We start from the raw sequence: 13,794 nt of genomic DNA, 5'->3' as shown, positions 1-13,794 counted from the left end.
TTTGGCCATTTTCGCTCCCCGCTCAAACAGTTTATCACCGGGCGCCCCAGCCCACACTCCTCGCGCCTCTGGTCCAGGTCTGGCCTGGAGCAGCTGGCCAGGGGGACGTTCACCCTGGGGGCTCGAGGCCGAGGTGCTGGAGGCCGGGAGGGTGCCCGGCGTGTTTGGGGGCTGAGGGCGGGCGGCGCGGAGGTGAGGGTGTGGTGGGGTCTCCCGAGGAATGAGGGCGCCCGGGCGTCTGTCCCAGGCAGCTTTGTTTCTCGTGGATAATAAAAGCAGATCAAAGGGCCTGGCCGTGCAGGTCCCGCTCGCCGCGCGGCTCCCTCCGCAGCCCAGTGATCAAGGCCTCTGCGCGCTGCCTCCGCCCCGCGGGTCAGCCGACGTCCATCACCGCGGCTTCCGGGAACGGCGGGCGGCGGCCGGGCCCGAGCGTCCAGTCGGGGGGTGGGCAGAGCTCGCGGAACCTGCACGCGGAGGGAGCGGGCCCCTGCCCCCAGCCGAAACCAGCAGGCAAGGCAGACCCCCGCGCTCCTACCCAACCCCCAGCCCCAGGGGGCTCTGGGGGGCGCGGGTATACCTTGTCTTGAGCGGGCAGCCACCCGCTGCGGCCGAGCAAATTGGAGAGAGCGTGCGTGGGAGGAGAGTCCACGAACCCGGGAAGAGTTCGGTCTCCACCCGAGGTGGAGCCGCGTCTCCCCTGGGCCACCTGGGGGCTACGGGGCCCGGGCCAATCTGGCTCCTGGGCCCGGGAGAAACGGGAGGCCGCGGCCAGGGGTCGGGGCGCAGACAGGGGCTGCTGCTCGGAGGCCGGTGTGGGGCGAGGGGCGCAGACAGGGGTCCTGAGTCCGCTCAGGCCCGGGTGAGGGGAAATGCGATTTCGTTTCAGCCGGTTTCTCCCAGCGTTTCCTGTGCTGTAGTTTCCTGCGTAGTAGAGGAACGAAGACCAAGTTTTCCTCGACTCTTCGCCTAGCCAGCGCCGATCCACACCCTCCCCCGGCGATTTCCTTTTCTGGCTTTACATTTTCCCCCGCGGAGTGAATTGGATCCTACCTGATGAAGGGGGGAAAAAAGAAAGAAAAAAGAAAGAAAAAAGAAAGAAAGATTTTTCTTTCCTCAAGGAGGGAAAACAACATTAGTTTGACACGATTAGATGGTGCACCTGAGCGGCTTGTCTGGACATTCCGTCAAATCATTATAAGTCGTGTAAAATTGAATTTCTTTTTATTCAGATGGAAACTTTATTTGTTTTAACTCTAATCTTATTTGCATCTATTATCTGTATTCACCAAGGCTCTCTCCCACTACAAAAATGCAGATGAAGTAAATCTTACATAAATCCCGCCCATTTGTGTAATTGGTATACTAAGTGTTTATTTTAAGTGAGAATAATTTAGCTACAAATTTTCTTAAGGAATAACATTCTTAACACATTAAAAAAACTGAAAACTCTGATTTGCTTTTATGTTTGACAGTCGCTCTTGATTCCCTTAAGAGGAGCTTGGCGAGTGCGGCTCGCTGGCGCCATCTAGAGCTCCGGGCCGGGAAGGCCGCGCTGTCCGCCCTTGCTCGCCGCTTCGAGCGCGGGGAGTCGGCGTTTGCCGCGAGCTGCAGCAACCCAGCGAATCGAGCAAAGAAAAGCGAGTTTTTGTGCTTCGTGGGGGACAAGCCCCGCTACTGGGCGGCACTGCTTAGTAATGGCCGGTATTAAATGCTCCCAGACAAAGGAAGTCTTTTCTGGAACTTGCTAACTGAAAATCCAAACGAAACAATATAACGCCCTGCTTGGCCCTAGTCTTAGAATTGGCGCATTTAGCATTTCCTTCAAGGCAACTTTAGGGTCTTCCAACTTGGAGGTGAGCACGCTGGGCGCTGTTGGCGGCGACGTGAACCCCGGCATGGGGACCCGGCCGTGGCTGCAGCGCCCCTGCGCTCTTCCCCCAACTACCCGGATCTGAAGGCTCCCGGTCGGCGGGACCCACGTGGGTTATCTGGGACCGACCGAACCAAGCTGATTAAACCAGGCAAGCAGACCGTCCCAGGTCCCCAGGCGCCCCCTGTGAAGGGGAGGAAGCGAGGGACCTGCAGTTTTCTCCGGCCTGGACCCGGGGATGGCCGAAGCAGCCTCCTGCCTCGCCTCTGTCCTCCAGGCGCCGTCCCGCCCGAGTCGGGTGCTGGGGGCTGCTGGGCAGGCCGGGGCCCTGCGGGGAGCGCAGGGCCCCCTAGGGCTGCCAGAAGTCCCGAAACCCCTGACCCCAGACGCTTGCGAAGGGTCCGCACTCCCTGCTGGCGCAAACTGACCCCTTTGGCCCCCACCTTTTCCCTTTGAAACCCAAATCTAAAATCGGGTAACACTTGGGGGCGTTGATCAATTTTCTCTCCACTCTGCCTCGCCCTCCTCCCGCCGCCCCTTTCCCTCCTCTTCCTAGTCCACTACCCAACCCCGCGTCTTCAGACGTCGTGCAGTGGCTTCTTCCCCTCCTTTCTTGTCCCCCACCCTCCCCGCACGTTTATTGTATTTTAATCTTGAAAGCTACATCTCCAAATCCCGCGCCAGAGGCCGCAGAGGCGCCGGAGCCCGCAGCAGCTAGAGCCGGCCCAGGCGCTGGGGCGCCGGGCTCCCCGATCTCGCGCCAGGGAAACGCCGTGCATTTCCGGGAACTCGCAGCCACCTTTGCAGCCGGTAACTCGGTTGGGTTTGTATTTGCTGTTTTAATACAAACCCCGCCGCACTGCCTGTTTCAAAAAGATGTGCTAATTACTACTTGGATAGCAGGGCGCAAAGTCCTTGTCCATTTCCCAGTACAAAGTAGGTTGCTAGAAAATTTGAAATTGCCTTTCAGCCTAAAGCTGCCTTACCTGAATGTCATAATTACAGTAATTATGTACATCCAAATTACATGCTAATTAAATTAGAATCAAATCATTCTAAATCGAAATCAAATGAGGTAGTGAAGAATTAATCAATGACAACATAAATAGAGAGCTTCCTTCAGAGATATTTATTGTAACGATCCAAGGAGGGATTTGATCTGAAAAAGTCACCTGTTTATTTACTTTCAAATTAGTAATCAGTTATTATCCCTTCTCCATAATTTTAACCGTTCGGGGTTATTTACCCCCACCCTTTCCAGATGCTGGAGTTTATAGAAATATGTATGAGGTAAATACATACAGACATGCCTACCCTATATGTTATTGATATAAATATATACAGTGTGTTTGCAACTCCAGTTAAGGGGAAGGTTTCAGTAGGTCCGTGGAAACATGTTCCGTCAGGGCCTGTTCTCAGGGACCCGGGAAAGAAAAACAAGGTTTAAGATTTTCCAAGACCCTTGCACTCATACCAGGGATTTTGCATTGTTTTGCAAACATCTAACCGTTTCAGGGTGATTCATTTATAAAAGAAATGCAAAGTGATGTGTTGTCCCCCCCGACCCCCTCCTCGGCAACCCCGATTTGTTTTCTGCTTGCAGATTGCTGGCGAGAGTCAACATTTTCACTTTTGCCCCAGGAGCGAGAGATTAGCAGCGGCGCCCTAAAGCTCCCTCTTCACCTGTGGAGCCCGAGAGACGAGAGAAATTCGCTCGCTTTCCTAACTAGTGAAGGCAAGTCCGCCCTCTGACCTCCGTAGGCGAAAGGCGCTGGAGGCCGGGAGAGCTTAGGCTGGAACTGGCAGGCGAGGGCGCGTAGCGGCCCGGGAGTGCTGGTCCCCAGGGCGCAGCTCCCGTGGTCCGCAGCCTGGAATTTCTTCTGAGTGGGCCACTGGCAGGGTCGCGGGGGGGGGGGGGACGGAGACCCTTGCCGTGAGCTAGCCCGCATCCTTTCCCGTTACACTTTGTCGGTGGGGAGTCCAGCGGCCTCCTCGTACGGGAGGCGCCTATTCTAGGAGGCAGACGCTCCCCCTAATTCTCAGGCTTTCATATGGGTTTGAGGTATGTTCAGAAGGTTGCCAGGCACGCGTCTAGAAGGAAAGCACCACCGTACGCAGGGGTGGAGGCGCCTGTGGGGATGGGAAGGGGCACGCCAGCCCGGGACTCACTCCAGCCCCCTTCCGGCCTCCGGTCTAAGGCGAGGTCCTTGGAAGCCTCGGTCCGGTCAGCACCCAAACCGCTGGACCTCCACTTCTGACCGCCCCGTCGGGAGGACCTTCGAACCGAAAGGACTGGGTTTTTTCCGTGCCTACGAGTCGCGGAAAGGCGACTCACGGGCAATTTGGGCCAGAGTGTGCGTTTTCCATGACAAGCCGTTCCTATGTTTCACCCCACACCTCGCTTCATTATTACTGTTACATTCTGAGGGTGATGTTAAGTGTGGCGTGAAGGGAGGAGAAAGGGGGAAGGGCATGAGGATCTGCTTCCTTTTCTGTCAGCAGGAACGGGGTTTGAGGAGCTTCATCAGCTCTCAGTTGCCATGGCATTTCCCAAAACTTAAGAGTTCCCTCGGTCTTATTTGTTCCTCACAACTTTAAAAAAGCATTTCTCCTTTTGGATCCGAAAAACCCGCTCCCAAGGTCTGCAGCTATTGCATACTTTTAGCTCTTTTCAAGAAGTGGTAACTATCAAGGTTTTCTTTTCAGAAAACCGAAATAAGATTTCTTAATACCCCTCAGCTACTGAAGCTAAAATGCAGCCTTCTCCCTGATCTTAAACACAGGGTGTGGAGGACGCGGCCTTGTTGAGCGGCCTCCACCTGCGCCTTGGCCGAGTGGTCGTTAGGTAAGGAGAGTGGAATGGCCCAGGTGGATTTGAAATCTTTGAGATTCAATGCTAAAACATAGTAAATATTTGATGGAAACTGGGAAACGCCGAGCTCCCAACAGCGTGGACGGATGTGATTCACTATCAGCAAGCCATCTCTTGGAAGAACAAGGAAGGTCTCTCCAAGCCTTTCAGATAAAAAGCTTTCTTCAGATTAAAACCGTATGATACAAAGTAAGATCTCCATTTCCTACTGCAAGGTAAGCAGACCTGCCGCTGTGCTGCAGCAACCTCTGCCTATTTTGGCACATTTATTAGATGAAATTATGACTAACTTACCACATAGACGTTCAGATAAACAAGTCCTAACCTAGTAACCTGATCGTGCCTGACCATTTGTAAATCGACAGCACCTCCTACAGGAATTAATTTGCTAGTGTTAAATTATGTTAAATGTTAGGCCAGGGAAAAGGGGAGGAGGGGACCCCAATAATGTCTCCCAAGTTGGCCAGTGCAGTGCCAGGCCACTGAACAAATGTCACCAGGCACACCCAGATTTCTTTAAAAGAATTTCTCTATTAAGGGTAAGAAGAAGGACATATCACCAGACTTTTCCTGTGGTTTTTCTAAAAAAAAGTCACTCACTGTTGGGGACTCTTGTTCTTGAATCATATTCATTAAACTTGGAGGATTCTCTTTTGGCGTTAGTACTTAGGGGAACCTCTACACTTACAACTAGATATCTTTTTTATTATGAGGTTTATCTCTTTGGTTTTTACCTTGTATTTCAAAAGCAAAAGTATAATTAGATGCTTAATGTTTTATTTTAAAAATCACTTTCAATTCCTTTTACCCTTATCATTAGAGTGTGCAGAACAAGTCAGGTGAGCCTCTTTAAAGCTATTTATTACCATGTTATGATTGTATGTGAAAATGCCTCCCTTCAGTCTTTAAGTTTGCCAAGTTGGAATGCTAGCCCCTTGGGGCTGTGTAGCATCCTTTAGTGACCAAGTCTGAAAGCCAAACAGCAAACCAACATTTCCTATAATTACATGGGAATTTTTCTCACCATTGGATAGATAAGAATGTTGGGGCTATTGGTACTTTATAGTTTCTCAATCTTAACGGTGAAGGATAAGTAAACCAGAGATTTGAAAAATTCTTGCAGCCACTTATAAAGTTAAAAGGGGACCACACTTTTGTGGAAGTCAAAGTGTTAAGAAATGATAATGTATATAATTCACTTTAATTACAGGATGCTTTTCAACATTTCTCTTCATGAACACTGGTTCAGAAATCCTTTAAGGCAGTAAATATTGCATAGGTTTTGACATTATAAAAATTATAAAGTCTAAAAAGGCATAAGATAGAAAATAATCAGTGCAACACCGATGAACTCAAGGTGTAAATTAGCGGTCTTTATCAATCTCAAATGCATGCTTTTTTTAAATGAAGCGGGAAAGGGATCTTTGAGGTGCACTGTAAGTTATTGAAGAGTACCGTAGAATGAATTCAAGTTCTCCCCTCCCAACTCTCTTAAAAATATAAATAATCAAACGGTTGCTTATGCCTTTAGTTAGCTGCTTGCAAATCAGAGGACATCTCTGTGTGTGCATATACAAGACAAAGATACATATACCAGACTACACAGAGAGGTTTTACTTAATTCTTCTTTCAAACTTCTTTCCTATAAAATTTATGAAATTAGGACTTCCATTCTCAAAACCATCCAAACTAATCAATATTTGTATTGTATTAAATAAGAGGTGTTTTTAAAATGTGGAACCCTGATAACAATACTTGTGTCCATGATGGTTAGTATATATTTTTTGGAATTCCATGTTACTTGTAATTTGAACTAAATGATTTTTTTCTATAGTTTTCCTTCACCATATGCTTTGAAACACAAGGGGAACCTTGCAGCTAAATTTAAACATACCTTATATACCTATACTTATGAAATATATCTAAACAGTTTACACTGGTTCATTTGTGACGTTATGTAAATGCTTCCCCTTTAGAAGTAAAATCTGTAATAGCTGAATGTCAGTAGTAGAAGGGCCATCTGTCCTAGGTAGAATAATGGTCCCTTAATGACATAGCAATCCCAATACCTGGAACCTGTGAAGATGTTAGGTTACATGGCACAGGGCAATTAAGGTTGCAGATAGAATTAAGGTTGCTAATCAGTTGACTTTGAAATAGGGAGATTCTCCTGGTGGGCCCAATGTAATCACAAGGGTCCCAAAGAGTGGAAAACAATGCAGAATGTGAAAGTGTCAGAGTGATTAGATGTGAGAACTTGACTTTGTTAGCTTTGAAGATGGAAGAAGGGGCCAGGAGCCAAGGAGCGCAGGTGGCCTCTAGAAGCTGCAACGAGCAAACAGATTTTCCATAGAGCCTCCAGAATCAAACCTGCTGACACCGATTTTAGCCCAGCGAGACCCATTTCAGATTTCTGATCTCCAGAACTGTATTCGCGTTAAGACTGAGGTTATTTGTTATGGCAGCATAGAAAATACATCATCCAAATGTAAATAGCTTCTGACCCTAGAGCAAAACTGAAGGGAATTTAAAGTCTTAAAGAAATACTGACCAATCCATTACTTAATTCATAGCAGTGAATTTCTACAATGATTACACTTGGCTTCAAGTAAATTCAAATCTTAAGAGTAATAAATTTGAATTGAAAAAAAATAAACTATACCCATTCATTGTACTGTCATTCTTTTAATGATGTTTCAGAACAAAGAAAATGTCACGCAGTTACATGGGGTTTTTGTTTTAGTATAGGGCACAAGAAACATTAATGAACAGAATTTTTTTTTTTTTTTGCGGTATGCGGGCCTCTCACTGCTGCGGCCTCTCCCGTTGCGGAGCACAGGCTCCGGACGCGCAGGCCCAGCGGCCACGGCTCACGGGCCCAGCCGCTCCACGGCACGTGGGATCCTCCCGGACCGGGGCACGAACCCGTGTCCCCTGCATCGGCAGGCGGACTCCCAACCACTGCACCACCAGGGAAGCCCAACAGAAAATATTTTTACAGCCCCAAAATAGATCACTTACAAATATTTGCCAAGTTCATTCTTATGGGATTCATGTAGTTTTGTACCTGATATAACAGTTTACAGAGATGAAAAATTAAAATAGAGTTTTATTAGAAAGACAATAGTACATAATTTAGCCCTTGCTAAAGGTATTCAAGAAGAAAGTGGAGATATTTTTATTTCCAGGTAATTGTCACATACAAGTCTCTATTCTCTACTTCTCCATTCTCTTGTTTGCATCACTCTAGTGTGCCTGTCTCCTGATAATGCTCTGTGCATTTTCCCTCCTCTGTATCTATCTGTGCCATGGCTTCTGGTGTCATTTCTTCTGTCCCACTCTTCACTGGGACTTGGCCGTGGCCGTCTTCTTATTTCTCCTGGTTTGTAACCACCATGACTTCTGCTTCGGCTTCTCCTACTCCTCTCATCCCTGCTCTGGCTCCTGCTGCCTCTCTCATTTCTTCCAGATCCTCTCTCCTCTGGACTCTGGTTATGGCTTCTGGGCTTTCTGTCAGAATCAGAATGCCTCCATTTGCTCTTCTCCCCAGAACTCTCTTGTTTTAAAAACCTAGGCTTTTCCTTGTTACTGTGACTGCTAGAATGTTCTTCATCAAGTTTTCTCTTCTTAGACTTGTCCGTCTCTTCAGAACCACTGTTGTAATTCCCTGAACGCTTGTTTTTCTTTCTTTTCTTCTTCTGTATTTTTTTTTCTTTGTTGTCACTCTCACTGCTGCTTTCTGAAGTGCCACCAGAGGAGGAAGAGGAAGAGGAGGAGGATTTGTTTTTATGTTTTTTGTGTTTACTTCTGCTCTTCTGAAGCTTTTTCTTTTTTCTATCTTTTCTCTTTTTCTTTTTTTTCTTCTCAAGTCGATCCAATTTCCTGTTATTGGGAAAAAACAGTGACAGGCTATGTAAAAACAGTCCTTTCACCGACAAATATAAAATTTTGAATAGACAATATAGTTTCTTAGAAGCTATTAAAAGTGGTATTCAAATACAAATACATTCTTTACTTTTATTAAATGACAAATCATTTTCTTCCCTGTAAATTATTCAAGTCACATATACTATAAGTTTAAATTAAAAAATGCATTAACTGTCTCAGTATACTTTCCTCAATAGTAATAACTATTAAAAAAATTCTTACTGAATCAGAATTTGTAATTATATAGTACCCTAAATAAATGGTCATCCTGGCATAAAGAAAAGTTTGTAACATTAGCTGAACCAACTGCAAACTGAAATATAAAGCTCTAATCAGATGAAACATTAATTTTATGTACTATTTTAAATATGGAAATACCCAATAACATTACACTATCAAATTTCAAGGGCATTTTCTCCAGAAAGTCTGAATAAGTATAATACATTTTACATTTTTTTAATATTCTATTTTAGTTACATAAAATAAAATAATCACATATTAGTTTTCAACAATTGTTTAGACTTATAAATAAATAATTAGGACAATTCTATTATGGCATTCTGAATTTCTAAAGAGTATTTCACATTCTCAGAAGAGTAACTTGTTTATATGATATGTTTGAGTTACTCTGAAATAAAAATGTCTTCACTGGATTCTGTCCAGCCATTCTCAAAACTCCACATATTGAAACATCATGAGCTCCCTCTGTTGGACTCAGCAGACATTTCTTGGATTCTTTAATCCAGAGGTAGTCTGTTTAACACGATTCACACTGACTTTAAATTTACGCATTTTTTGGCATTCCTCATAAAATTGTACAAAATGTAAGAAGAGTAATACATGGCCCACAATTTTCTAAGAACAAACCGTCTGCAAAGATATATACAAATCTATGAAAACTAAAACCTACAAATATATCTATTTCCAAATTAAATGTTCTGAAAAGTGCAGTGACTTTGCAGTATAAACTGAGTATATAATCTTACATTCATTTTCATATTACTGAAAGAAAGATAAAATTGTACTACTATTGCTGAAGAATAAATCAATAAATGAATGTGATACATGGTTTAAGTACCTTAAACTTAGGATCGGAGTTGAATATGACACTAAGATGAAACATAAGAAAAAATGTAGTTGAATTCATTAAACAGACACTTTTTAATCACCTGAGAAGTTTCTGTTTTTGTTTGGTTGTTAGTGACTTTAAAAATTCGACTTCTGGATCTTCTTCACCCTCACTTGCAACGTATTCCTAAGTCAACAAAGACATCATTAATTTGCTAGATTATAAGACAAGTTAGTTATCAGACAGGAAAGGAAACATTTACAAATAAGAAATTTTATATTAGGGACATACTGTAAATGAGTATGACATTTTGGACTGGAAAGTGGAATTAAAAAATTTTTGTGGTCTACCTGCCAAGGAGGATCATAATGCCCTAAGAGGTTAAGATGACTGCTTTGCCACCATTAACAACCTTTATCAGGAGAGGACGACAGAGAAGCAAAGACAAAATGTTTATAGCATGGCTTCTACTCTCTCAATTTTCTTTTTAATTTAATGGAACATAAAAACCAGGAAGATCATGAACTTTAGGAGAAGGTCAAAACATCCACAATTTTCGCCTTTACAAGTTCAACAGTACATTATCAAGTATATTAAACAGTACAAATACATGATATATACGTTATACGTACAATCCCTAGCAATGTTTGAGAAGGAATGTGACTCTTTCAGAGCAGTACAAGTTTATGCCAGTGGGAGTCTGGGTTTTAGTCTCAACTCTGTCTCTAAAAAGCCACATGATCTCAGGGAAATCACTTAACTTCTGAGGGCTCCAGTTTCCTCATTAAATGAAATAAATGGTTTGTATTAGAACATCTGCATTTAACCCTTTAAACTCAACCATTTTCTGGATCTATGTACACTTTAATCAAGTAACTGTTTAAAATATTTTCCATATTTTTTAGGGGTTTACTTTTATACACTTCTTCCCATTGGTTCTGTTTAATGTCACTTCATGGGTAAGTTAGCAGGAAGGAAAAAGTAACAACCGTATCACCAGATCAGTTAGATATTTTATCCATATAAACCCAGAGGAGCAGGTTCGTTTATTAAAATATAGGTTTAAAAACATTGCTCATTTAGGTTAAAATAATAAGCAAAATCAAAATACGTTTTAGGCATTTTCTTTGCTCTATCTTGCCTTCCTATGGATATATACATATTGGAAAACATTAAGTAGCAATTCACAAGCAATCACATTTAGATTTATAGACATTTTCAGCTTACTGATAAAAAGATCATTACCTGTGATGGATCATTTGCGGTCAAGTTTCTCCCCAGTACGTTTCGTTTCAATGCAAACCCACTATTTCTCATCTCCGCTATTAGCTCTGAGGGGTGCATCGATGGTCCTGTTCACAAAAATCACAGTTTGAATGTATCATTTATAACTCTCTACCTTTTCCGGACTCCACAGTAGGAATGCAGCTGAAGCTTTGTTAAGTAAAATCACAGCTAAATCAACTCAATAATCTTCTGCTGAGCAAATAATCAGATATGATTTTCTAAAACAGCAGTCTGGAGATTCAGAATAGAAAATAATTGCATTTTTCTTACGTGCTAGGGGATTCTCTTATGTAACTTTGTCATATTGAAAAAGATACACTTAAGTGTTATCTGCTTGGCAGTTTTTAGTATAAAATCAAAGCAAAATGATAAAAGACTGCAATTAAACTTTTAATAGTTATTCTCTCAGTAAGAATTCAATTTGAAAAGAGATACTTACACATATGCTATCAGTAACAATCAAGTACTTTAGTTAATCTTGCATATATACATTTTCAGAGTTTGAAACTTCTAGTCATTAGTTTGGGGTTGGTGACAAGCAATTTTAGGCTAGCTATAGGTGTGTATGTGTTATATTTTCTACAAGCTGTTGTTTCCACTTTTACAAAATCCCCAAACTTTTTGAAAAGTGAGCTTGTTTTTGGTCACATAATATGCTCTAAAGACAAATAATATGGACTAAACATAGATATAATTAAAAATAAAAAATTTTAAACATCTGCACCCTTCCCTCAAACATTATTATGTTTACATAAGATAGGAAAGAGTCTTTCCTCCTTCTTTTGTATATTCCAGTTTCATTTTGTTTTCCCTGCAAGTAGCAAATAATGACAACATTTCATGGAAGCTTTTTAGTTTCTGGCCTAAATCATTACACTGGCTTAAAAGAACTGTACTGGGCAATGTATCTGGAATACAGGTAAGAATACGACAGTTCCTGCCAACAAGGAACTCATAAGGGAGGGTGGGGGATAGAGAAATATTCAGAAACTGATACTCTAGTTTGTTGATTAAATACGTCATCTAATTTCTTTACCTTTTCCCTGATTTATTGGTCTTTTACTACTTACTTTGCATGCTCACTTACATGTTACCATAAAGAAACAAAAGGCAATAGGCAATATAATTCAAATCTGTTCTCTTGCCAATAGCATCTTTGGTAAAAAGTTTGGTCAGACAAGTTCAGGTGTAGGTTAATAACTTTTATTGGACTCTGGGCTTTACCATTCTACTCATATTACCAAAAACAATTGAAAGTTGGTTATAGGTATTAAGGAGATAATTAGAAAAAACTGCCTATTACTGGTGTATGGGAAGTATTAATAATGTGATGCTTTAATTTACTGCAGGAAAAAGCCTTATTTAATTGAAAACAAAACAAAAACATCATAACGCACCATCTTTATTTCATTGATATTAATATTTCATTTTAAAACAACACCGGATTTTTGGTTTGTTTTTTCTTTTATACAATTAATTTAATTTCCTGTGGATTACTTTAATGACTTCTAGAAAAATTCAATTTGGTTGATAATACTGATAATAATATGTTAAGTAAAAAACTGAATTTTATAAATTCATTTATTTTATTTATTTTTGGCTGCAAAAATATTTTTGCCGCACGTGGGCTTTCTCTAGTTGTGGCAAGCGGAGGCTACTCTTCGTTGTGGTGCACGGGCTTCTCATTGCGGTGGGCTCTAGGCGTGCGGGCTTCAGTAGTTGTGGCACGCGGACTCAGTAGTTGTGGCTCGCAGGCTCTAGAGCGCAGGCTCAGTAGTTGTGGCACACGGGCTTAGTCACTCCACGGCATATGGGATCTTCCTGGACCAGGGATCAAACCTGTGTCCCCTGAACTGGCAAGCGGATTCTTAACCACTGCGCCACCAGGGAAGTCCCAAAAATTGAACTTTAAATATTAGTACGGAGTGCCTCTAAATGGCATTGAAGTGCTAATATAATCAATAGCTTTAAATTAATTATAGAGTGTTTCACTTTGGTGGCTTCTCAAACTTCACATGTAGGAACCTAATTTTATAAAGTAGAAAATGTCTTTACTGAAGTGCCAAAACTACATTTCCTTGTCAACAACTTTTTTAGATGTTCAATGAATTCAGAAAGCAAACATGCTAAGAATTAGGATAAAAACCACTCCAGTAAAGGGCTAAAGAGCTTGGCCATTATGATGAAAGGGTACTGATTTCATCAGTTTTCATCAAAAGATGGGTAATTTTAATAAAATGCTTTAGAAAACATACTTTAAAATTTTTCATTACAGTACTTCCAACTACTTCAAGAAAATGATCTCTCTTTCCCCAGGCTGACAGAGATTATTCAGACTATAAAACAAACATTACTCTTCCATCATTTATATTTCTCCAAAATCTCAACTGAAATTTTGTAGTACATATGCTTAGCGTATACTTCCACACTGTAAGACGCTAAACAATGTTTAGTGAAGTACCTAACAAATAGTAACTATTATTTTTGTCAGTAGCTATAAAACTTTTGTGATTATTATATATTTTTCACAAAAAATGCTCTTAATAGTAACATTTTTCAAAATCCAGTCTTATTCACTTCTTTTTGTACTTAAACTTTCTCCTTCTATCATCAAAACTTCTAGAAAGATATGACAAGTCAGGTTTAATTAAGATATATTCAGCAAGGTATCTTTATACTTTCATGTTACTGTGGTAGTGGCTATGTAGAGTTAACCTGACAGAAATGACTCCAGCTCTCTGAGAACTCAAAATTTAATTGATATAATAT

The 13,794-nt window shown here is 42.1% G+C and overlaps 1 protein-coding gene across 1 annotated transcript in view; it reads right to left on the bottom strand.

The window, feature by feature from the left end:
• Nucleotides 1-7,407: 7,407 nt before the first annotated feature.
• CIR1 (corepressor interacting with RBPJ, CIR1) overlaps nucleotides 7,408-13,794 on the bottom strand; it is a 40,227-nt gene continuing 33,840 nt past the window's right edge. Inside the window, exons 8-10 of the mRNA XM_067741506.1 lie at nucleotides 10,984-11,090; nucleotides 9,839-9,924; nucleotides 7,408-8,624 (exon numbers count right to left, since the gene is read on the bottom strand). Of these exons, the coding sequence (XP_067597607.1) occupies nucleotides 7,952-8,624; nucleotides 9,839-9,924; nucleotides 10,984-11,090 (866 nt within the window). The 3' untranslated portion in view covers nucleotides 7,408-7,951. The remainder of the gene's footprint in view (nucleotides 8,625-9,838; nucleotides 9,925-10,983; nucleotides 11,091-13,794) is intronic.

This window comes from Pseudorca crassidens, chromosome 6 (assembly GCF_039906515.1).
Source record: "Pseudorca crassidens isolate mPseCra1 chromosome 6, mPseCra1.hap1, whole genome shotgun sequence".
Classification (NCBI taxonomy): domain Eukaryota; kingdom Metazoa; phylum Chordata; class Mammalia; order Artiodactyla; family Delphinidae; genus Pseudorca; species Pseudorca crassidens.
Note: the sequence above shows the minus strand (reverse complement) of the source record. Positions and strands in the feature narration are given on the sequence as shown.